Consider the following 26,047-nt stretch of genomic DNA (forward strand, 5'->3'; position numbering starts at 1 on the left):
CAGTAGTATGTAGGGGGAGGGCTCTGCCTCCATAACACAGGCAGTAGTATGTAGGGTGAGGGCTCTTCCTCCATAACACAGGTCGTAGTATGTAGGATGAGGGCTCTTCCTCCATAACACAGGCAGTAGTATGTAGGGTGAGGGCTCTGCCTTCATAATACAGGCAGTAGTATGTAGGGTGAGGGCTCTGCCTCCATAACACAGGCAATAGTATGTAGGATGAGGGCTCTGCCTCCATAACACAGGTAGTAGTATGTAGGGTGAGGGCTCTGCCTCCATAACACAGGCAGTAGTATGTAGGGGGAGGGCTCTGCCTTTATAACACAGGTAGTAGTATGTAGGGTGAGGGCTCTTCCCCCATAACACAGGCAGTAGTATGTAGGGGGAGGGCTCTGCCCCCATAACACAGGTAGTAGTATGTAAGGGGGGGGGGGCTCTGCCTCCATAATACAGGTCGTGCAGGGCACACAGATATTTCATGTTTTCATAGCAGCAAACACTCATTACACCATCTGATCCCCGCCCTCATCACCGAAGCAGCCAATCCGCGCCTTCTCTTCTTAGTCGTGTGAATAGCGGCAGATTCCACACACCTCCTCCTCCTCCTCCTCCCCCTCCTCCTCACAATACATTTTACGTTTCCCCGCTATAGAACCGCCACCCGTTAGCCATATGACTTAGTGCGGGAGCGCGGCGTGTGATGGCAGGCGGAGTGTGTGTCGCCTTTTATTGTCGGGGCGGAGAGGGGGGCGTGGTGTGGAAAGTGCGGCGGCGGAAGTTCAGGCTTCCTCTTCCTGTGCGAGGGACAAAGAGAGCGGAGCGGGGAGGTGAGTGGAGTGGGAAGGACCGGGCCCGGTGTGTGTGTACGGGGGGAGGACCGGGCCCGGTGTGTGTGTACGGGGGGAGGACCGGGCCCGGTGTGTGTGTACGGGGGGAGGACCGGGCCCGGTGTGTGTGTACGGGGGGAGGACCGGGCCCGGTGTGTGTGTACGGGGGGAGGAGGGAGCCCGGTGTGTGTTATGTGGAGGCCGGCCTGTCCTGTAGAGAAGTATGGGGGGAGCTCAGTCAGGACTCCTGTGTATACAGTGAGGGAGACGTTCTCTATGGGCTCTCATATAATAATAATATGTGTTCTTCATACATTCCAGGGGCTGGTTGAGGCCTCATTCACATTGTAGTGTTGTGTGACCCCAGTAGTCATACCCTCCATAGATGTGTTTGTGTACATTATTGCACCGCTCACCTATGGCAGACAATCATTTCTCTCCAATGTGGTGATCTAACTCACACTTCTCTTTTTTTTTTTTTTTCTTTTTGCAAAAAGTATATGTGCTTTGCCACATTTGAGGCGTTGTTGGCAATGAATGGCGCTCTGTGTACACTTCATACTAGAACATTATGTTAGACTCACCTTTCTAGATAGGGCGCCGCTGGAGGGATCCAATCATTCCATCTTCACCCGGTCGTCTTCTTCTGGATTTGTGGGCTCCAGTCGTCTGATTGGCTGAGCTGTGGTGATGTCACGCCTGCGCATGACATAACTCTGAAGGAACCGCGCGGGTATGATGTGCCTTCAGAGTGCGTGTCCCGGTGACATCATCAGCTGCTGCTCACTAGAATATCTCCTGTACATTTAGGAGATCTTCACGTTCCCTACAGGGAAACTTTATTATAGAGAGATGACCAAAAAACCACTAGAGCGCAGACACGCGGCTCATCCTATAGTGACCAAATGTCATATACTGGGTTAAAGAAATATTGAAAGATACTTATTCCCAGAGGTAAAGGAATAAAAATGTCAATTAGTAGAAAATAGCTGACACTGTGGTGCTGGCAAGGCTGCCTTCATATGTGGGCTGGAAATCCACAATCTGTAAAATAGGAAGGGAAGAAAGTGCCAAACCAGTATAGTGTGGAACAATTTATTAAGTAAAATACCATATAAAACAAATGGAACTCACAAGCGGGTGAGGGGGGGAGAGAGGATGACAGATCGCAGTGGATTGTAATGAGCTGTGTTGTAGTCTTTGGAGAAGAAAGCCGGCTGTGGTGGGGAGCAAGCCTGGAGTCCGTACAGGGAGACCGGCGTCAGGCTGTGATGGTATATCCAGAAATCGGATGTCTGCCTGAAGATGGTGTGTCCAGCTGGAGTAATGAGAGGAGCTGATGATGATGGAGATGTAGTTAAGCTTCCAAAACGCATCATGATTGGCTCACACAGCGGATGGACTGACCGCTCCTCTCACTACTCCAGCTGGACACACATCCAATTTCTGGATATACCATCACGGCCACACAGGGCAGTCTGGCGCCGGTCTCCCTGTTCGGACTCCAGGCTCATCTTGCTCCCCACCACAGCTGCCTTTCTTCTCCACTAAGGAACTACCACCCAGCTCCACTGCGGACTGTCATCCTCACTCTCCCCCTCACCCGCTTGTAAGTTCTATTTGTTTTTTATGGTATTTTACTTACCGTAATTGTACTACACTCTGCTGGTTTGGCGATTTCTTCCCCTCCCTTCAAACTTTATTATACGCTTTCCTGTAGGTAAAAAAATAGAAAAAAAAGTTTACTACCACTTTAACCATTTGCCTACTGGGCACTTTTACCCCCTTCCTGCCCAGGCCAATTTTCACTGCTGTCACACTTTGAATGACAATTGCGAGGTCATGCTACACTGTACCCAAATTAAATTTTTATCAATTTTTTCACACAAATAGAGCTTTCTATTGCTGGTATTTCATCACCACTGGGATTTTTATTTTTTGCTGAACAAACAAAAAAAGACCGAAATTATGAAAAAAAAATGTTTATAGTTTGTTAAAAAAAATTTTAAACAGGTAATTATAGACCATGTTGATCGAGTGAAGTTCTGCTTTAAGCACTGAATGTGTCTAGTGTTTTAGTGCATTTGGAGGTGTTCATGCCTCTAAATGCTCCTCTTCTAATGCACCTGTAAATACCATCTGTGCATGGACACATTGAGGGGCATTTGTAGGCTAAAACAATACACTGTTTTTTTTTTTTTGTATTTTAAAGCAGATTTCCAGGCATTTCAGTGTGATCTGCAAATTCAGACAGGCATCGGAATGCATGGGTGTGAACACCTATGTGATCTGATTCTGCTGCGGACCTAGAAAAGAGTCCTTTGTGACTTTGGTCCAAATGGGATGCAAATTCAGCCATTCAATCTGTATGGCTGAAATCGCATTGCACAGACATCGCATGTGATCTGCAGTGCAAATCACATGCGATGTCGGACACTGCACCAGTGGAAACCCTAACAGTCCTCATCTATGGATAACATGAAAGCATGTCTGCCGCACTCACAATAAGCTCTTCTTACAGTATTGACTGCATACAGTGATATCTCCACCCAAAAAACAGCCTCCTTTGATGTGTTTCATGGCTCCTGGTATACTTACAAAGATGGCCATCCATAAATGCCTCAAGTAATTTATAAATCAAACAAACAATTTTTGTACACTTTTTTTTTTTCCCCTTCAATTTCTGCATTTCCCTTTAGAAACTGGTGATGTGTCCCTGGCCTCACAGGTGTACCCTGGGAAGGTTATGTCACCATAATGCCTTCCAGGGAAATCTCACCTGGACATCCAACATCTAGACCACTTGTTATTAAACAGAGACAAGCCACCCCTTTACATGTACCAGATCTCATAGAACTCATGGCACTGTACATAGGAGGTCTAGCGTGGCTTGTTATTGTTCAGCAGCACACCTCCCCAGATCTCATATGGCACATGCATGCGATCAGGAGTGATGTCATTGCTGGGGCAGCACAGAACAAGCAAGAAGCTATCCACCAATGATGTCTTTTGAAAGTGTCAGTAAAGGATATGAAGAGGAGGAAGCTCAGAGGCACATTAGTGTGTGGCCCCACGGACCAGGAGGAGGCATGCAGCAATCAATTAATGTATATTCTTCTATATTTACAGTAATAGGGATATTATCAGATGAGGGAAGGTTCTCTTTAAAGGCTAAGTTTACCTTTAGAACATGTAACCTGTTCCAGCTTTTGCATCTTCTCCTCCCGTTTTCTCTCCCCCCCCCCCCCCCCCTCTCTGTGACAGAGGGGCAGGGGATGTTCTCCCTGCACCTGGTGTCACAATTAAAAACCGTGCGTGGCTTCGTCCACATCATTCATTCACGGAGTTCTGTGAATGAATGAACTACAAGTACCTTTGCCCACTGTGGCAGATGTCTTGAAGTTTTCAATGAATTCTGAGGGGGCTGCTGAGCGTTCTCATTGTGGGTTTTTTTTTTATTATTTTATCTTCTTGCAATTCAGTAACTGCCTGCCCACGAGCAAATATAATTCTGGTTGGCCGTATAAAAACATATCCAAAAACACAAATGGAAGGGAACTGCATGACCAGCTAAGGCGTTTCATGCTTCTTTAGCGCTTAGTCACAACTGCCTGCCCATATCGGAGGTACGGGCAAGACTGTGTACTGAGAGTCCTGAGAGTCTGCAGGATCCTGGCATTGCACCCACAATCTGCTGATCACAGGTGCAATGCTTTACAGGCTCAAAAGTTTTTTCCTTTTTTTTTTTTTTTTTTTTTTTTTCATAAAAGGTGAACTGATCCTTAAATTACCATTAGCTAAACATATCAATTGATCCTGCCAGAAATGCAGTGAGCTGATCACTTTCTTTGCTTTCTGCTTGTGCTGGCTGTTATCAGTTGGCACTGTTCCCAGTTTTCCTCTGTGTGCTACACAGTCAGAGCTGTTCTGTCTTATGGCCCGTACACATGATCCGAATATTGTACGACCGATCTCGCTTAATAGTCGCAAGTAGAAATTGAATAGCTAAATAAAGTCATGAAAATTCTCATACGACAGACAAAAAAATCAGAAGTAATGTCTTGTGTTGTAATATATTTGTATTGTATTTTCGGACGACAACTATACTGACTAAACGAAAAAATTTCGATCTGGAATCGTACAAGGAAAATTTTCGGGTATGTCCGATCGAATAATATTGGATGAACAGTCGTGATCGGCTGTCGAAAGTAGTGTACACACGATCCGAATATCGTACGATCCTTCCTCGGACGACTTTTTTCGTACGATCATGTGTACAGGCCATTAGACTGGGTTCAGATCGTATGCGGCTCACAGCAGGGGTCTGGTGCGTCCCTGTTTCTCCATTTCAGGGACAAATCGGGCCCACATTTTTGCCTGAATTCACACCAGAAACTCGCACAGAACATGTGTGCAATTCGCTTTGCAGCCACCACAGAGATAAGTGAACCGGCTCCTTTGAGAGCTGGTCACAATCTCCTGTAATGTGAATTGGATCGGGAAAACCCACATCCAATTCGCACTAGTGTGAACCCAACCTTAGGGTAGTATGTAAACCCAATAACAAAATGTAGTATTTCAAGAATCTGTATAATCCTGTGCGCTCCTTTCAGCCATAGACTATCAATGAAAGTGGGTGGTGGAGTGAGTTGATGGATGGTGCTGTCACAAGTCTAGTTCAAGTATTAAAACATCCACCAGCACACCAATTGTAGCAAAATAGAATTGGATGTTTATTTGCCACCATGTTTTGGGGCCGCTAAGGATTCCATCTTTCAGGAAGCAGTGACAAGATTTGCTTAAAATATATTCTGCCTCCAGGCCAGCCTTCATAAATACACTACACCCCATCTACCACCTATAGGGGAGGGTGACATTCTGATCTCTGAGCTTCTGGGAATGATGAGAATTATTCTTTTTGTAGTGAGACGCTCCTGTACTGCGCTGGGGTCGATTTTCTTGAGCCTGTGTGCATGAGGCCTAAATGTGAAGAACGTGTTCATGTTATGGCTTTATTTTCTTTTTTTTTGGTCTGTGTTGGGGTAAGGGGGAATCTGTTATAAATTGGGTAATTTGTAAACAAGCATACCTTTTTTTTTTTGTTTTGCAGGTTTAATGTGAAACGTGAATAAAATATTTGGCCAAAATGTCAAGTAAGTGATTTTTTTTTTTTTTTTTTTAATGTTGTGAAAAAAGACTGTATAGATCAATATACGTATTCAGTATGTGAGTGCAAAGTCAATCAGGTTTCAGTTTACTTTGGGACAGCGTAAGATATCTTGTTTGTATGGCCTCTTTTCTCACTGAATACGCCTACACTTTAATTTGGCAATAAAAGACATTTATTAAAATCAGACGCAGTAAATAAACAGACATAGAAAACGAACCTGCATGGGTTTAGGCAGCCTTTTATTTATTTTTTTTAAACTGTGTCGGTGATCACTTTTGGTTTTTCTTTTGGATGGAATATTTGTAAATCTGGTGCAGTTGTTCCCATTATTATTATTATTATTATTATTATTATTATTATTATTATTATACAAGATTTATATAGCGCCAACAGTTTGCGCATCGCTTCTCAACATGAGGGCAGACAGTGCAGTTACAAAATAATTCAATACATTACCAGTGTTCTTATTTCCGATAGTAGCCATTGTTCTACAAAGAGCCCCAAAATACGTATTTAAATAGTGTTTGAGCATTAACAAATGCTAACTCCACCTTTACATTACATGTTACACCCATATTTAGGTACAAGCACCATGTACATAGATATGGGTGACAGCATGCAAGGGTTCCTTCCCCCAGAGCCACCATCACTTTTAAAATTGGTGCAGCTGTGCCATTCATTCAGAGAGATCTGTGAACACGGTAGACAAATGTCTCAACATGTCTGGTTAACTAGAACACAGGATGGCCCGTGCTATGTTCCGCTATCTGCAAGCTTGCAGTCTTTTGCAGGTTGTTTGTCATTCTGTGTAAAGTCTATTTGGGAACTTCAGCATGGATTTCATGGCCTCAGGTTAATTCAAGTTTGGGCTATTTTATTGGTGCAGTATTGAGACGTAGTGGGCGGGTTTGCCTTTACAAACTTATGAAGCTGAGTGAGCATTGTAGATTGTATAGTTAAGATGTATTTTATTCATGGAAGGTTAGCCATAAACCATAAGACTTCTCTTTTTCAGCCCATGGGCTGAATAGGAGAAATTATTTGGTTTTTCTCATCCATGCTAAACAGCGTGGATGGAGGAATCTTCCCTGCAGCTTATTGTATTTTGACAGCCGACAACCGCAGCTGCCGGAATAACCGAACGATAAATGCATCTGAAGTTGAAGTTTATTAGCTGCTGACAGCAAGAATTGGCAAAAAATTCAAGTGATCTTTGTCAAGCTTTAGGCCTGGTACACACTATTAGTATTTTTCCATTCAACCTAATAGGTTGAACAAAGAAAACTGTCAGTTCCGGTCAGAGCTGATGTACTAACGATCTAAGGTTTGTACAGGGATCTCCCCTGCTGAGCTGTTCTGTTATGACAGGGGGACACCTCGCCAGAACACTGACTGGCCATTGGCTGAGAGTGCTGATCTGAAGCTGGTCAGCTGCTGGTTTTCCAGCATGCACGTCTGACAGAAGCTGGCCAACCGCATTCAGCCGTGTGTATGGGGATCAGGGGTTTTTCTCAATCGGAACTAAAACTGATCCCTGGATATTGTCTTTGCTTTTAGACTGGGTGAATACAATCAGTTTTGCAGTGGTTCTCAACTCCTGTCCTCAGACCCACTAACAGGCCAGATTTTAAGTATTACTTTGGAGATGCAGACTAGAATACTACAATCACAGAGCAGCAAATGATATCACCTGTGATGTATTTCAGTTATCTTGCAAACCTGGCCTGTTAGTGGGCCCTGAGGACAGGGATTGAGAACCGCTGCTTTAGGCTGGATTCACACCTATGCATTTTTAGTGCTTTTTGCATTTTGCAGATTTGCACTACAGAACATGTTCCATAGGAAACCATTTTAAATGGACTGTAGTGCAAATCTGCAAAATGCAAAAAGCACCAAAAATGCATAGGTGTGAAGATTTGCCTTTTATTCTGCAAATGAAAGTTATAATGTTACATGTTTTGCTTGCCATTTTGATTGTTTAGGTAAAAAAAAAAGCATGTCCATTAATTGTTTTTTATTTTTTTTATTAATAGAGCGGCCATCATATGCTCCTCCCCCTACCCCGGCACCCGCAACAGTAAGTAAACAATTCTATAAACCAATAACCCTTTATTACCAACAAGACTTTTTGTTAGTGCAGTCCTGTAGGTCAGGTTATAGTGACACATTTGTTTCCTTCTCCGTATATGATTTTACATGGGTTCTGAAGTGGCTGTTTTGAACAATAAAAAGCTTTATTTGCACTACTAGGATTGTTATTGGATGTTTGTCTTATTTGTGTGAAACGGCCACTCCCCACACTTCTCCAACAGGTGTCAGTTCCTAAACCCAGATAACGGATGTGCGCTAATTTTAAACACATCTAAATGTGACTTAAAATTAGTTAATATCTTTATGGGCAGCCCCCTCCTCCCAGTTAATCAGCTTTGTATATGAAACAAATCTTCATGCTTGCTTTTCATATAATTACATGTCTGTCAGATGCGTGCTGTCATCCCGTGTGTTTGTGGTGCCCGTGTGCTTGCTTTTTCTGCAATGTAATAAACTTGCATCTACAACAGTTCCCAACTTTTGTTTTGTTTATTTGTTTTTCTTTTTTTTCTGATTAAGACTTTGCCTTCTGTTTTTTCATTTTGTAATTAGATGCTGCCAATTGTTCTACCATGCTCTTTAATAATAATGTATTCATTATTAAAGATAAATAGAGCTTAATTTGTAGCAGAAACATCACAGGCCTGTACATGTTTACATCAACCTTTTATAGATTTGTGAATGTTTAAAGCTTGCAATGTGGTACGTACAGTGCCAAGTAAAAAAAAAAAATCACTATTCCTCTTTGAAAAAAAACCCACAGTGGCTGAATAGCCTGTGTGCCTAAACAATTGTGCATTAGGCTTTAGAGTTTGCTTTCCCTGACTTCTTTAAAATGTCTTCTGGCTCCTGGCTTTGGCCCTAGCAACATGTGGTTTCTCCTTTTTAAATTGTCCATCCTTAGTTCATTTACCGTACAGAATAAAGATCCTCCAACACTTCAGAATATGGAGATATTAGATACATTGTTTATGGAATCTCCCTGTGCCAACTGGTATTTTTTTTACTTGTAAACATTTCAACTCATTGCACAAATTTAAAATCTAAAATTATCATGAAAATCTGTATACTGCGGTACCCCCCCCGTGCTGAGCTTCTAAAAGACAAATTTTCACAGCTTCTTGAACATGCCATATGCAAACCATTTTCATTTTGTAATTTTTTTTTTTTTTTAATATTTTATTTCCTTTGTTAGAAATCATTTCTCATTCGTGTTTTTGTCTCATTTGTTTCCATCAGCAAATGCCCAGCACACCAGGGTTTGTGGGATACAATCCATACAGCCATCTTGCCTACAACAACTACAGGCTGGGAGGGAACCCAGGCAGCAACAGCAGGGTAACGGTAGGAGATTGTCATGATGTGTGACCTGAGGCGTTACAGCACAGATGGAACTGGGAATTATGCTTTAAACTGAAACCGGCCTCTTTGCAAAGCAGGGACTAACCAGGCAATCTGTGCAATGGCATTGCCTGGCTAACTGTGGTATGAGACATGGTGCTGAGTTTTTCATTTTGGTTATTGCAAATAAACAGGACTGTGAATAATGCAAATCACCATGTCCCATCATTGTCCCTACAGGGTGGCTGGTTGAACTGTGCTTATGCAGATACTCTTGAGGGTTTTTTTTTAAAAACTGCAATACAAGTTGCTGCATACAAAAAGAGCTACTAGTATTCATAATTGTAAAGGTAACGTTCCCAGATGCTGAAAAGACCTGAAAGATTTATACATTTATAAGAGCTGAAAGGCTGCTTACTGTACTCTAGTGCAATGATGTTACTGGAAGACTTAGAATGGGAAGGAAAACGGCTTTGCCATACAACACTAATGCCGTGTACACACGACCAGACTTTTCAACAGCAAAGGTAGAACAAATCTGCCGGACAATCCGATCGTGTGTGGGCTTCATCGGACCTTTGCTGTCGAAAAATCAGACTGACTTTAGATTTGGAACGTTTCAAATCTTTCCGACGGACTCGAGTCCGGTCGAAAAATCCGTTCGTCTGTTTGCTAGTCTGACGGACTAAAACCAACGCTAGGGCAGCTATTGGTTACTGGTTATGAACTTCCTTCTTTTAGTCCCATCGTACGTCATGTTCCAAACGATCAGACTTTGGTGTGATCGTGTGTAGGCAAGTCCGTTGCGTTGGAACTTCGTCAAAAAGTCCTTCAGAGTTCAGTCCGTCGAAAGTCTGCTCGTGCGTACACGGCATAAGAGGACCCAGGTTTTGGCCTAGAATTGACAAATGATGCAAGCTTGCAATAATCACTGCATGTAAAAAGGGCACCCTTTGTGCAGCTGGTAGGTTTAAAGGTTTAGTTAAATTCTACCAAAAACAACCTGTGCATGTAAGGGGCACTTGTACATAAAAACACAAACTGTGCAGCTTTGACTAAAGTTGGATAATGCCTTTGCTTCCAGAGGCCTGGACGAAAAACCTCCAGAGATGGATAGGACGTTGCTAAGACACTCTGATTTCAAAATTGAACCCCCTCCCCAATGCACTCTGTCTCCTGTCACAATGCTGCAATGGAGGAAATAGAGGAGCATAAGTGTGGGGGTTGGATAACTCGCTCCTGTGATTTGAGGTGAGCAGAAGTGGGTATTAAAGCTGCACAGTTTGTTTTTAATCACAGGCTCCCCCACCTGCAAAGGCAGCTTTAGGTAAAGGTGAACTAACCCTTTAAGTGCACCTCGTATGTGTAGATTTACAGCTGTCTTCACATGAATGGGCAGGTATCTTTCTGATCAGGGATCTTTGAGCAAATGCCGTTTAAGGCCCCTTTCACACAATCTGCCCGCTCGGTTCGACCTGTCTGTTTTTCAGGCGGATCCGTGCGTTCCACCCATAGACATGTATGGGCAGGCGGATGTCAACACCTGCCTGCCATCAGATCCGACAAGATCCACTCAAAACAGATCCAGCGGATCGGATAAAAACAGGCTGTCCTTTTTCATCTGATCTCCCCATAGAGAACAGCAGGGCTCTGACAGGTTCGTTCCTGCACAGTGAGCAGAGACGGACCTGTCATCCGCCTGCTCACCAGGGATCAACGGAGCAATCTCCTGCTGAGCTAGCCGAGTCCGTCCAGCGGATCCACCCCGTATGAAAGGGGGGGCCTTTTTCTCCACATTTCCCAAAAGAAACTAGTAAAAATGATCCACAGTAGCAAAATAAGATGTGTTCTTTCACTTAAAGTAAAATGTAATAACCATAAAAAATGAAAGTGAAATTAATCTCTGGAATTGAATGTAAGCATTAAAAAAACTAGTCTTGTCAATGGGAAAAACTGTGTGTAAAATATTAGTTATTCTAGCGCTGTGCGGTGAGGATCAACACTTTTCTTCTCCTTTCCCAACAACTCTTCTCAAATAAGTTCAGTTTAGATAAATTTGGAAACCTGCTCATATGTTTGAATGTTACTAGTAGCTCTTTTTTTTTACGCATTTGCTTGTCTTTTAGTTTCTTTACCCTCTTTCTGCATGTGGACAAGTCATGTTAAACTGTTGACAGTTTATAGCTAAAGTTTTTCTACATGGTTGTTCCAGCATACAGTCAGTCCTTTTTAGTATAGATCTTATTTGTTCTATAGGTACCTATGGTTGAAAGTGTAAGATCCTTGTAATGCCACTAACATCTAATCGTCGTCCTATTGTTTTCTACCCTGCGCTGGAATAAGAAAAGTTAGCAGGATGATACTTGTTTGGCCTGAGTGTTTTTTTATATACTGTGAGTGATGACCTGAGCTATATGGGCTGTCATTTTTATGTTTTAGGGGGTGGCTTAAAGTAAACTTTTATGCTTCTTTTTCCCCCCAATAACTGATCATTTTTTGTTCCTCTTCAGCCTCCAAGTTGTCACTTGGACTTACATAAGATTTATTTTGTCTCTACTCCCAAAAAAGGAATAGTATAGGAGTGAAGGAAAGCACCTACAGAGTTTCTGTTAAAGTGAACCTGTTTGTAATAAACAGGCAGGACAACCCAATAGGTTTGCTTTAATTCTTTTAAGCTACTAGACTAGAACAAAGAAAGGTATCCCTGTGCAACCTCTAGTCGGGTCTTCACTCAGAGTTGGCATGCGCCTCTGTCCCCCCCCCCCCCATATAACAGAACTGAGCCAATCATTGGGTACCTGCAATGTCATATGAAGGGAATCGCATGTTTCTCCATTTCCAGAAGTAACGGTATTTTCTTCAATCCCCAGTGGTGGGGGACCAAAGTGGAGTATATTTTGCAATGGGACCAGGCCTCAAAGCTAACCTGATGCTTTGTCCTGCCTCAACATTGCACAGGTTTGCAACAAAACCCCTAAACTTTATATTGATAAACAATAAAATGAAACTGCAGAAATCTTTAGCCCTTTCATACTTAAGCTGAGTAAGCACCTTCCAGTCTTTTATAATATGATTTTTTTTTTTAAGCTTTATTAACCACTTGTACTATTACAATGTAACATGTGGCCAGGATTTAAAGTGGTTGAAAAGGCATAAGGTTTTTTTTTTTTTTTGTTTTGTTTTTTTTTTTTGTTTTTTTTTTTTACCTTAAGGCATTCCTGCAACCTTCCATGACATGCAGCGGCGCTGGTCTCTGTTCCTCTCCTCACAGGACAGAGCAGGAGCCATGTGCTCTTGGTGCTGTCAATAAAATTGTTCGAGGAGGAGGCGGGGCCAAGCGGCTCTGTGTGTGTCTATGGGCGCCCACAGCAGGGCTCAGGAGCACTTCCTTATGTACCCTGCAATAGCACACAGCTTGCGATGGAGGCACACATAGAAGAGGTGGAGCTGAGAGCACCAGTGGGGGACCCCAGAAGAGGAGAATTGGGGCTGCTCTGTGTAATACCATTGCACAGAGCAGGTAAGCATGACAGGTTTATTATTTTAGGGAAAAAATTAAGCGTTTACAACTCCTTTTAACTAGCCTATTTGTATTTATTGTGGTAAATGTAATGGTAATGCTAGAATGAAACAAATACCCTTTATATGATCTTAGTGGCAATACAAAGAGTGTACTTGGGCACTGAAAACATAGATGGGTCCTTCATTTCCAAATGTATTCTCTTATTTCCAAAGATGTTCTCTTCATCCTACTCCTAAGGGAGTTGTTGCACAAGTCCAAAAAGAAATTTGTGCACCAACAGAAATTCTTGAATTACTGATTTTATTTTTTTGTAGGAACAAACAAAGTAAAGATGTTTGTTAGAGGTGTTGGCTAATGTATAGATTGTCAATGACATTTTAAAACAGAAAATTGCTTATTACATCACCTGATTGGAAAATTACTAAAAAGGACCCCCTTTCCTTGCAGTATAGCAGACGGCACCCATCCAGAAAGCTACTATAGTTCTTTGCCATGATTCAACTCTCCACAACTGTTGCAGATATAGTCACCTGTGGATGAGCAGGATTAGTGTCAGGTAGCCTGATTGGCTAGTGGATTTAGCATCATTACAGATATAGGGGGAGGCATATATAAGGTAGAACCTTCAAGCTGCATGTAGTGAATGAAGCCATATTGTGGTCTGTGTCAGTTTAGATTTACAAGTAAACTGCTTTTTAAATTATGAGGAAAGCATGTGTTTTTTTTTTTTTTTTTTTTTGGAAGTCTCTAAACATTGCTAAATGCACAGCTTAGCTTTCATGTCTGCTTTTCTTTTAGGCCTCATCTGGGATTACCATCCCAAAACCACCAAAGCCCCCGGATAAGCCACTGATGCCATACATGAGATACAGCAGAAAGGTAAGTGATGGCTTGGGGGGAGGTGCTGCTGTCTGTCTCCACCTTAATAGATTCCTTATCACCCCTGTATTTCTGTAGAATAAATCTAGAATAAAGATTGTACGTAGACTAAACCTGTAGACATTCTAGTAATTAAAACAAAAATCCTCTCCGCCACCCTTAATGTCTCTGAAATAGGTCTGGGACCAAGTGAAGGCTTCCAACCCTGACCTTAAGTTGTGGGAGATTGGCAAGATCATTGGTGGGATGTGGCGTGACCTAACCGATGAGGAGAAGCAAGAGTACTTGAACGAATATGAAGCTGAAAAGGTACGAGGAATTAGTATTTAGATAAGAGAAAAAAAAATCCTTAAATATCCCAGTAGATCCTCAGGTGCCACTCTCCAGGCTTGAGGTGCTGAATTGTGTAGATTGTGAGGGTTGACACCGCTGTTCACTAGGTCCCAGGCTGGAAAACATCAGGATTAGGTGGATGATCCCCGGCTAAACATTTGTCTCCAGTGCTCATGGAATGAAACATCTGCCCCTAGCTAAAATTTAGAGGAGAGTTAAGATTGATACAAGAAATGTATGGAATAGTAAATCCCTTCAGTAGCAGTTGAGCTCTATCCATCCCTGAGCATACAGACTCAGTACTTCTTGTCTTCAATGAAAAACTAGTGATAGTCCTAATCCTTATACTGTCTGCAGTGATACTTATTGAAAAAGGATCTCCTTTGTACAGTGATTGTGTCCTTCCATGGGATAACAGCCTTTAAATTGCTTCAGGGATTGCACTATATGGTTGTCTGACGCTAAGAAACATAAAGTCAAATATGTGCTTTACAGTAAATGTATAAAAATTGCTTTAGGTTGCTGAGGATTAGTTGGTTAATAAATGATTAAGTCCAATTATGGCCCATTTTATACTATAGGTGTTGGGCAGCTTTGCCCAATGCAGTCTGAGCGCATAGACAAGGCAATAAAAGGTAGGACGACATGCTGTACTTTCAACTTTTGTTGTGTTTTTCTTTTTTTTTTTTTTTTTTTTTTTGTTTTAGCACAGTGTGTTGCGACTTGCAATACGAGTTGCTACTTGCAGCAGATGAATGAAATGCCATTTTGTGACCTTTCAATACATTTTGGAAAAAAAAAATGTAAAGTATCTGTGTCATTACAACACATCAGCACCAGTTCCTTCACAGCGCCTATTAATGTGAACTAGTCCTCAAATGCCATTTTGGACATTGGCCATGCTGCTGCCTTTTGTCAATTGGTATTCTACTGAGTACAATTGTGGCTATGGATCCATACATTATCAATGCCTTATGAATAATCGTTTGGCTGCCTTTTGTTTTTAGACCAGAGGCACATTAGGATCTACAAAGGACATTTAAAAACACTATCAATTCATTTAAGTTATATCGTTTTAAGAGAACGCGTTTCTCAGTATTATATAATAGTATATAGTACTCATTGAACCCTCATTGTTGAATCTGTATAGCAGTATGGACACATGCATTGTATATCAGTTTGCCCTGTATTTAGTACATTGATTTGAACTGCACAATTATCTGTGCTAGCTATTTTGCCATTGAATTGCATATGGTTTGGTAAAAGAGCATGAAATGTGTCAGAATTCTCAAATCCTCAATGCATCTCTACCTGTTCAACTGTAGGGGCAGTCATAGTTGTGTTCTAGTTATATTTTTATAAGGAGATGACCAGCTCCGATATGAAGATTTCATTGAGCCTCGGCCACTAGTAGAGGGCTCTGCAATCGCAGGCTTTTTCTAAGGTCAGAGTTTAAGGCTTAGCTTGGTGGTCTCCAAATTTGAACCATTTTGACTCCACTACCTTAAATAAAGACCCTTACTTAGTCTTAACTTTTAAGCGCTCATTCACATCAGGAGGTGGGACCTCAGCATGTGCGCTTTGATTTTCCACCTTTCATGTTTTAGGGCAGCCACATGCCCGAGAACGTGCAAAAAAAGTGCAGTCATGCTGCACTGAAACGCATGGTACTGTGTGTTCTGACATGCACCAACGTGAAGAATTGGTGGCACCCGCACACGCCTGCAAGGTGGCAGAGCATTTTTGTGCAGTGTAGGAATATGCACAATGTGAATGAGCCCTAAGTGTTTAATGTGATCTACTTGTTCAGCAGTATAGTTGGGGCACCTAGTTTTTCATTCTATTTCTAGTAGGCTCACAGTAGTTATATCGGATATATTTTATCCATGGAGCTCCCTAATTGGATTCCTGGACCCAGTTTGTAAAATTAAAAATGTTTACACCTTTGTTCTAAATAGGGCTTTGAGTCCTCTGACAGGCTAGAGGGTTGTCTGTGTAATGCCTGCTTTCTTCCAAGTTCGGTCTACTTGGCTCTGGCCACCTCCCCAATGATTCCATGCCACACCCCAATGAAGTCCCTTTAGGTAGACTAAGCTGTTAGTCCCTCTCCTTTTTATGGTGATGTTTCTCGCAGTGACAGGCTGACCTTGGTAGATGACTGAATTATGCTACCAAGGCAGACAATGGATCTAAGTAAAAATTCACTGTTATACTATGGTTTAGATTAAGTCTGGCAGGATACAACAATTGCGTTCAAAGAGAAAATAGGTTTCCTGATCTCTAATCCCTCTATATAAACTTGCTATCTGAATAGGCACCCTTTGAACAAACGTGTATACCTCTGTGTTTTCTGTATAATCTACTATATAACCTAAGAAATTATGTGAATGTTGTCCTTTTTATAAACTGTATTCTAGATTTATTTTGCCCTCAGAGACATCTGTGCATTCTGTTATGTTCATGCATGAAGCTTGTGTTTTTTGTTGCTGTGATGTATTTCATATCTCTGAATGTTCTTTTTGGTTTATAATTGCACAATAGCTGTTTTTGTACGGATGGTTCTGCTCTGCTACACAAACTATAAATGACAAATGTACTTACAAGTGTTAGAAAATGTTTTCTGGAGAATGTAAGTTCTCAGGAGAGAGAAGAGCAATCAATTAGTTTTGTCATTTTTCCATTCGGACTAATCTGCATTGTTTAGCAGTGGAGACCTTGGTAAAATTGGCCTTTGTGGTTAGGATACCATTGGTAAAACTTTGACTAGTGCTGGCACTATGTACAGTGTACAGGTGCTTACATGAGATTCTAATGACCAACTGCTCTAAAAAAAAAATAAAATCTGCTCTATGGTGGCTGCTGGAATGTAGACTCTTGTGCTGTCTTTTAAAGGATAAGACCACCTTTTGGAACATGTTACATGTTCCAGCAGCCGCAGCTCTCCATGTGACAGCGAGGATCTTATCCTGGCATCCACTGTCACTATTTGAAAATAACACGCCCATGCGAGGCTATGCCCACATGGCCGCGTCATTCTTTCAGTTTCCTGTGAATGCATGAACTTACAACTACCATCAGCCAATATAGCTGATGTCTTGGTAGTGCTGAATGGACTGCAAGATCACTGATGAGCAGCCTTATAGTTCATTCACAAGCTCTGCAACTTGTAAACAGCCAGCCCGTATGCAGGACTTGTCTGCAGGAGTCTGGCATTGCATGGTACAACAAAAACAAATACTCTCGCGCACGGGTGTGTTAGCCGAGCAGTCCAAAGTTCAGGATGGACAATAGCTTTCGGCCTTGCTGCCCACCAGGATAAAACCGAAAAGAGAGGGCGCACCAGCCTTGTGCATTATCCTTTGATACATTTATTCAAAAAAACATGATTAAAAACTACTCACGAAGGTAGAAAGAAAATCACGCTTATAACAGTCTTTGACTTGTAACAGTCTGTTCACTGATAGCAGTCTCTAGGTCCCGAAGAGAGGACGTGCGAACCGCTGCTGGCTGGCGCGTTTCGAAGGTTTACATTCTTCCTCAGCCGTTCCCTTCGAAACTCGTCAGCCAGCAGCGGTTCAATCAGTGGAAAAAGCTTGTTGGAGCCTTGAGTCTACTGGTGGATCATTCCTCCTGTGCCCACACAACTGCCAAACATGGTTTATCGTTTTTAAGCGGTAAAATAACTTTGTAAAGGACTAGTTAAAAAGGTTACAATGCTCACTTACAAAGGCTTCCATGATTTATTGAATTTGTTCCCAGTTTATTGAAAGTGAGAGGGAGCAACGATTATTTCCATTTACCAATTTTTGTTAGGTGTGAGCCAGTAACATGTCAGCTCCACAATAGATCACATTGCTTCCAAGCAATAAAAGGATAGGCATATGTCCTGCCCTCTGCTCTTCAGATATCTGATCCCCCCCCACACACACACACACACACACACACACACACACACACACACACCCCGAGAGGCTTGCACTCTAATATCCATAGTACAGTCCTAGAACATGTATACTCACAGGAGAAGGCTAGGTTGGTCAAAAGCCAGTCTACAAAGTGTTTGGATCATGAGAGGTGAGAAGCTTGGAACGGCCAGAGGGATGGGTCATCTGTTACAAATGGCACAATCTGGGTATTACAGTGTGGGATGGTTTGTGCAGTGTTGCTAATGACATAAAAGGTAAGTCGCAGCCTTATTGAGTTGTTGAGGTTAGCTAGGTTAATGGTTAGGGTGGTAAAGCTGAAGTTTAGTATACCCTTTTATTTTGTGGATACAGCATCATACACACTGTTTATTGGGGAACATGTTTATAGGGTCATTTTTAGGCTAGGGGGTGGGATAGGTAAAGTGTTTGTATGATGGAATGTGCTAGGATTTGTTGGAGGTAGGAAATGGATGCTTGGCATGAAAATTCACATTTGGTTTTGACACCCATACCCAGATATACTGTTCAGAGGAACTATACAACCTTAAAGTGTTACTAAACCCACAACAGTAAAATCCGTCTGTATATGCAGCATAGCATGCTTGTTATACTCACTGTGGAACTTAAGGGGTTAATCCTCTGCATTGTGTAAAAAGGCTGTTTTATCCTATATGCACAGATCCTTCCCCTCCTGCACTGTCTATCTGGGGAAAGCCAGCTAACACAGGCAGAGTAGCCAACCCGCACATGCTCAGTTGTGTCTTTTATGGAGAGAATATGGTGATTACTTGTTCTCAGAGCTAGTCAGGTCACATGATATTGGCATCACACATGTGGGCGTGCTGAAGTGAAAATCTCCACCTTCCTGAACTCTCAGCACTGGAGAAACTCTGCGGTTTATCATGTAACCATGGTATACAGATCAGCCAAAAAGTTATATATATTTTAATGTAAAAAGATTTATAAGCTGTGGGCAGCAAATGAAGTATGTTCCATATTACTGGGTTTAGTAACACTTTAAGGGAGAATATATAAACTCAATACAAATGGAGGCTCTGGAGGAGATCAAACTGGGGCTTCAAGGCAACATTGCTATAAAGCCACCATGCCGCCATTAACCTGGTCACTGTATATGTTCATTTGTAAAAGAGGCCAGTCTGTATAGGTCAGCTAAGGGTTAAAGCTGCCCACCCCCCCCAATCCTCCTTAATGCAAGGACAAGCCTCACTGACCTGTTGGATTATACTCTGCAAGAGGGGAGGGGAGAACTTTTGACTTGGTCACCTTTTTGCACATTTAGTGCTTTGCTTTTTAAAGGACTGCAAAATTCTGAATCTTCTCAGAAGCGTCTGACGCAGACTTTAACCACTTCAGCTCCGGAAGCTTTTCCCCCTTCATGACCAGGCCATTTTTTGCGATTAGCACTGCGTTATTTTAACTGACAATTGTGCGGTCATGCGACACTGTAGATAAAGCTTTCTTTTGGTGGTTTTTGATTACCACTGCACTATAAACAAATTGTTGACAATTAAAAAAAAAAGAAAAAAAAAATCAAATTTCTTAACCACTTCAGCACCGGAAGGATTTACCCCTTTCCTGATGTCCTTTTTTTTTCCCACAAATAGAGCTTTCTTTTGGTGGTATTTGATCACCTCTGCGATTTTTATTTTTTGCGCTACAAACAAAATAAGAGTGACAATTTTGAAAAAAAACACATTATTTTTTACTTTTTGCTATAATAAATATCCCCCAAAAATATATTAAAAAACATTTTTTTCCTCAGTTTAGGTACGTACGATACGTATTCTTCTACATATTTTTGGTAAAAAAAATCGCAATAAGCATTTGATTGGTTTGCGCAAAAGTTATAGCGTTTACAAAATAGGGGATAGTTTTATGGCATTTTTATTAAGAATTTTTTTTTTTTTTTTTTTTTGACTAGTAATGGCGGCGATGAGCGATTTTTATTGTGACTGCGACATTATGGCGGACACATCGGTCATTTTTCACACATTTTTGGGACCATTGGCATTTAAACAGCAATCAGTGCTATAAAAATGCATTGATTCCTGTGTAAATGACACTGGCAGTGAAGGGGTTAACCACTAGGGGGCGGGGAGGGGTTAAGTATGTCCTAGGGGAGTGATTCTAACTGTAGGGGGGGGGTGGGCTGTGTGTGTCACTACACTGATCACTGCTCCCGATGACAGGGAGCTGTGATCAGTGACACTTGTCACTAGGCAGAACGGGGAGATGCTGTTTAGAATGGCATCTCCCCGTTCGTCATCTCCGTGAGGCGATCACGGGTATGCCCACGGCGATCGAGTCTGCGGGACCCGCGACCCGACTCACAGAGATTGCGGCAGGCGGCGCGTGCTCACGGCGGCAAATTCAAAGTAGCATATGGGTACGTTACTTTGGGCAGCCGTGCTATTCTGCCGACGTATATATCTACAGGAGCCGGTCGGGAACTGGTTAATCAATTTTAGGCCAATATGTATTTTGCTACATGTTTTTTTGGTAAAAAAAACACACATAAGAGTATATTGATTGGCTTGCGCAAAAGTTAGTGTCTACAAATTATGGGATATATTTATAGAATTTTTTTTACTAGTAATGCTTGTAAATTACTAATAAAAATTGGACACCTAACTGACCCTTTTTTGGGAACCAGTGACACTAATATAGTGATCAGTGATAAAAATATGCACTGTCACTATACTAATGACACTGGCTGGGAAGGGGTTAACATCGGGGGCGATCAAAGGGTTAACTGTAAGCCTAGCCAGTGTTGTTGTGTGGAAGGTGCTTTTACTATGGGAAGGCATGGATCTGTGTCCCTGCTTTGCAGGAACACAGGATCAGTGACTTATTGCAAGAACTGCCTTTGTACTGAACAATCAGCCGGTGGATATGGAGTCCGTGAGACCCGCTGATTGGCTCCCGCTGTGTAGATTGGCTCTGAGCTGGTGGCGGCACGCGCCCGCTACCCAAGAGTTGAAAAAAAAAATCCTGATGCTGGACATTTCACACGCTTGCAAATGTTCCTTACCCCAATTCGAAATATTGAGCGTTGTATTAGCACCCTTTTATTCTATCTGGATAAACATTAAATCCTTGACCGTGCTAGGTGAGAAAATCCCTGTTTAGACAACATGGCAAGGTATGACTTTTTGTAGAAAAACAGTTGGTGTCACCTAAAAAGGTAATCTCAAAGAGCATACATTTTAAAAACGCACAAGTTGACTTTTCTTTTTCAGGGGCAGACACACACAGTAGACCCAACCATAAACTGAATACTTTTATATGACTTTTATGTGATCATGTAGGTTGGAATCAGGGAGGACAGGTTCATACCTCTTGTGTGAAATATTAATTGCGGGCATTTGTGTGATTTCCTGCAGATCGAGTACAATGAGTCAATGAAAACCTACCACAACTCGCCTGCTTATCTCGCTTATATCAACGCCAAAAGCAGAGCCGAAGCTGCCCTAGAAGAAGAAAGCCGCCAGCGCCAGTCCCGCATAGACAAAGGAGAGCCTTATATGAGTATTCAGCCAGCGGAGGATCCTGATGGTGAGTCGAACATAACATTTGAGGTTTATTTACTAAAACTGGAGAGTGCAAAATCTGCTGCAGCTGTGCATGGTAGCCAATCGGCTTCTAACTTCAGCTTGTTCAATTAAGCTTTGACAATAAGCCCCCATTCACACTGTGCGATTTGACATGCCAAATCGCAGCCTATTGCCGGCAAAGGCACTATCTCAATTGGTGTGACGCTGACTTTGCAACGCCGTACCGCTTTTTTTTTTGGTGACTTTGGGGGCGATTTCAATAGACCCGTCGCCCCCAATCTCGTACTGAAATGCAGGTTTGAAATTCTGTGAAAAGTTCCGCTGATTTCAAACCCGCGTTCCGTGTGAATGTGTCCTAAAACTGTGAAGCAGATTGGTTTCTATGCAGAGCTGCACCGAGTTTTGCGCTCTCCAGTTTTAGTAAATCCACCCCCATTGTGTATTGCAGATTGACTAAATCCTAAAAAAAAAAAAAAAAATGTATTATGACTTGCAAGCCCCTGGACATTGACAGGCAAAAACATTTACAGCAAATATGGAAAATACCTGATCATCATGCCAGACATGCAATATCCCATGTTACCTGTGAGCTGAACGGGCACAAAAATGCTCTGTAAACTACTAATCTCTACATCCCCTATGCAATGGAATATAATAAAGGCAAGTGGAATGAGTGTATCTACCCAGGGAGACAGGAAGTTGTATTCCCAGAATTGATAGGTACTAAAAAAAAAAAATCAATGCAGCCACCACTTTTACGAGCTGGTAAGCTTCTTCTTCTTTCTTCTTCTTCCCCAGCCATTGGATCCTTTCTGTTAAAGCAAATCTTATCAGGGATGGAGTCCCTGCTGCCTCCTTTTTTATTTTTAAAGATTATATTTTTATTCAGGAATTTTCAAAGAAAGTACAACCAATTGACAGCGAATAGGAAACAAAAAACACACACACACACATCAAGGTCATTGTCGAAACATCAACATAAAGTGAGTATATGTGGCAAAAGCCAGAATAAGGCCTCTTGCACACTGCAGCTTGAGAAAGCTCAGTGCAGCGATTTTGTTTTTCTAAAATGCAGTCCTGCTGTGGGCAGCTTCGTTCCAGCCTTCCCATTGTAAACGCGGAAGCGACGTCACTTCCCGTTTACTCGGCTGCCAATGGCGCTGGTTTTAAAAAAAAATATACAGTGTTCAGAATCGCCGTTTTCGTCGATCTGAATACTTTGAAGTGCACAGGAGGGATCGGGGGTCTTTTAGACCTCACATCTATTCAAATCACACATGTGAGGTATCGCCGCGATAGTCAGAGCGAGAGCAATAATTCTAGCCCTAGACCTCCTCTGTAACTCAAACCTGGTAACTGTAAAAAAAAATTTAAAGCGTCGCCTATGGAAATTCATAGGTACCGTAGATTGTCGCCATTCCACGAGTGCATGCAATTATAAAGGGTGACATGTTTGGTATCTATTTACTCGGCGTAACATCATCCTTCACATTATACAAAAAAATTGGGGTAACTTTACTGTTTGGATTTTTTAAAATTCAAGAAAGTGTCCCTTTTCCAAAAATTTGCGTTTAAAACACCGCTGCACAAATACCGTGTGATATAAAATATTGCAACAATCTCCATTTTATTCTCTGCTAAAAAAAATATATATATAATGTTTGGGAACTCTTAAAGCGGGGGTTCACCCACACCGCCAAAAAAAAAAAAATATTAAAAGCCAGCAGCTACAAATACTGCAGCTGCTGACTTTTAATACATGGCCACTTACCTGTCCCAGGGTCCAGCGATGTCGGCAGGGGACGACGAGAACCGAGCTCGGTTCTCGGCAGCTGCCGCCGCCATCCTAGGTGAGGGAATCAGGAAGTGAAGCGTTGCGGCTTCACTTCCCGGTTCCCTACTGCGCATGCGCGAGTCGCGCTGCGCGTCCCTAGTGGTCCCCGCTCTCTCCTGGGAGCTGTGTGTTCCCAGCAGACAGCGCGGTCGGGACGGGAAGAGGCATAGACTCCCATGGGAGTCAATGCCGGAAGTGGGTGCAGATACCTGTCTTAGACAGGTATCTGCACCCCCCTCCCCCCTGAAAGGTGCCAAATGTGACACCGGAGGGGGGGAGGGTTCCGAAAAGCGGAAGTTCCATTTTTGTGTGGAACTCCGCTTTAAGTAATTTTCTAGCAAAAAATAAGGGTTTTAACTTGTAAACACCAAATTTCAAAAATAGGCTTAGTCATGAAAGGGTTAAGACCCATTTAACTGTAAAATGTTAACACTTGGATCTTGCATCAGCCTCAAATCTCAGAATTATAAAGTTCTGGTTGGGTTTCCACTATACAGTGCTTGGCTGGATTTCATGAAGATCATTTCCTGTTGATTGGTAGAACCATTGGGCAGGAAACAGAACCTGCATATGGAATAAACAAATGTTGTTGCTTCTGTGTATATATATATCATTACAAACTATACATAGGAAAAAAGGTTGTAAAAATGATAACATGCATTGTTTACGTTTTTTCAAATTAAGCAGATGACTTTCATATCTTAATCTTAAATAAAAAAATAAATCAAATGGGGAAAAAAAAAAACAACGTTAGACTAGTATAACAAAGCTTTGCTTTGTCTTGCAGACTATGATGATGGTTTTTCCATGAAGCACACTGCTGCTGCTCGCTTCCAGAGGAATCACCGGTTAATCAGTGAGATCTTGAGTGAGAGCGTAGTGCCAGATGTGAGGTCCGTGGTCACAACAGCCAGGATGCAGGTTCTTAAGAGACAAGTCCAGTCCCTCATGGTGCATCAGGTGAGAACAATGAAACTGAACCCCATATTATGCTGTGTGTTTGCTGCAATACTTTTCATGGGCATGTTTGCCTTTATTGGTATGTGAAATGGTCTTTTCAGGAAAGCACAAATTGGTATTAGCTTTTGGATGCTGTTTTAGATTATATTTTAAGGAAGCCACCAAGTTCTGTGCAGAAACCCTCTGAGCCATGTAATTCAGAAATTGACTGGAGCTTTTAACTTTTGAGGCTGGTAGAATGAGGTGGGTTGAGGCACAGATGATATGTTGTAAGTGCTGTATGCTCCAGTAGTATCCTTCAAGACAGGAAGTTAGGTCAAAGCTCTCCAGCAAGTACATGGACTGCAATAAAAGCATTCCAGGGGCTTTAACACTTTTCAATTCCAGGAACAAAACCTTGAGCTCCATTTTGAAGCTGATCCCCAGATTTCGGCTTTAGCTACATACAGTATATACAGTGCTGTGGTCCAGCAATGGGATAAGAACATCCGGTTCCACACTAAGGAACAAAATTGTGTCAGGATAAGTTCTGCTCAGTCATTCATTGAGTATTTTGTAGTTAATGAATATTACAAAGCTTCCACTGAGTGACTGAGATGGGTAGATGATGTCATGATCTCCAACTCGGCCATTCAGAGGAAGCTTTGTGTTCTTCCAAAAAATGCAAAGCTCCCTGTGAATGGTTGAGCAGAGATCAGCCTGACTTGATTTTGTTCCGAGTGTGGGACAGGAAGTCCATACAGCACAGAGATCTGCTGCATCTGTAAATGAAATCGTTTGGCCCAAACAAATTATTTAACCACTTCAGCTCCAAAAGGTTTTACCCCCTTCCTGACAGGCCATTTCTTTTTGCGATACTGCATTGCTTTAACTATTAACAATTGTGCGATACTGTACCCAATTAAAACTATGTCCTTTTTTTTTTTTTCCCTCTCAATTTGAGCTTTCTTTTGGTGGCATTTGATTACCTCACAGTATTTATTTTTTGTGCTAGAAACAGAAAGAAAAAAAAATTTTTTACCTTTTTGCTATAAAACGCATCCGATAAAAAAAAATAATCTAATTTCTTCATCAATTTAGGCCAATATGTATTCTGCTACGTGTTTTTGGTAAAAAAAAAAACCAAACCTATATTGATTGGTTTGCACAAAAGGTATAGCGTCTACAAAATATGGGATATATATTTTTTTTTATTTTTTTTTTTATTTTTTTTTTTTTAGTAGTTATGGCGGTTATAAGCTATTAAATCTGACACTAAGTGAAACTTTTTGGGGGAGGCAGTGACACCAATACATAAGAGCAATGCTAAAAAAAATGCAGTCACTGTACTAATATCACTGGCAGGGAAGTGGTTAACATCCGGGGCGATCAAAGGGGTTAAGGGTCGGTTCACACTACAATGACTTGGGATCTGACTTGTCAGCCCTCAAGTCGCCCCAAGTCACTTGACATTGGGAATTGCATTATAGTCAATGAGAGCTGTCTTAATGTACACTACTGAAGTCGCTCCAACTTCAGAAAAGGTTCCTGTACTACTTCAAGGTGACTTCTAGGCGACCTGTACCCATAGAATTCAATGGAAGTCGCC

The 26,047-nt window shown here is 41.9% G+C and overlaps 1 protein-coding gene across 3 annotated transcripts in view; it reads left to right on the plus strand.

Moving 5' to 3' along the window:
• Positions 1-717: 717 nt before the first annotated feature.
• SMARCE1 (SWI/SNF related BAF chromatin remodeling complex subunit E1) overlaps positions 718-26,047 on the plus strand; it is a 38,896-nt gene continuing 13,566 nt past the window's right edge. Inside the window, exons 1-8 of one of the 3 annotated variants that reach the window (XM_073607965.1) lie at positions 718-827; positions 5,938-5,980; positions 8,031-8,074; positions 9,328-9,432; positions 13,751-13,831; positions 14,009-14,140; positions 21,495-21,666; positions 24,287-24,459. In XM_073607965.1, the coding sequence (XP_073464066.1) occupies positions 5,974-5,980; positions 8,031-8,074; positions 9,328-9,432; positions 13,751-13,831; positions 14,009-14,140; positions 21,495-21,666; positions 24,287-24,459 (714 nt within the window). In that variant the 5' untranslated portion in view covers positions 718-827; positions 5,938-5,973. The remainder of the gene's footprint in view (positions 828-5,937; positions 5,981-8,030; positions 8,075-9,327; positions 9,433-13,750; positions 13,832-14,008; positions 14,141-21,494; positions 21,667-24,286; positions 24,460-26,047) is intronic. The other 2 variants (XM_073607967.1, XM_073607968.1) reach the window with 2 other exon arrangements.

This window comes from Aquarana catesbeiana, linkage group LG12 (genome assembly GCF_042186555.1).
Source record: "Aquarana catesbeiana isolate 2022-GZ linkage group LG12, ASM4218655v1, whole genome shotgun sequence".
NCBI classification, from domain to species: domain Eukaryota; kingdom Metazoa; phylum Chordata; class Amphibia; order Anura; family Ranidae; genus Aquarana; species Aquarana catesbeiana.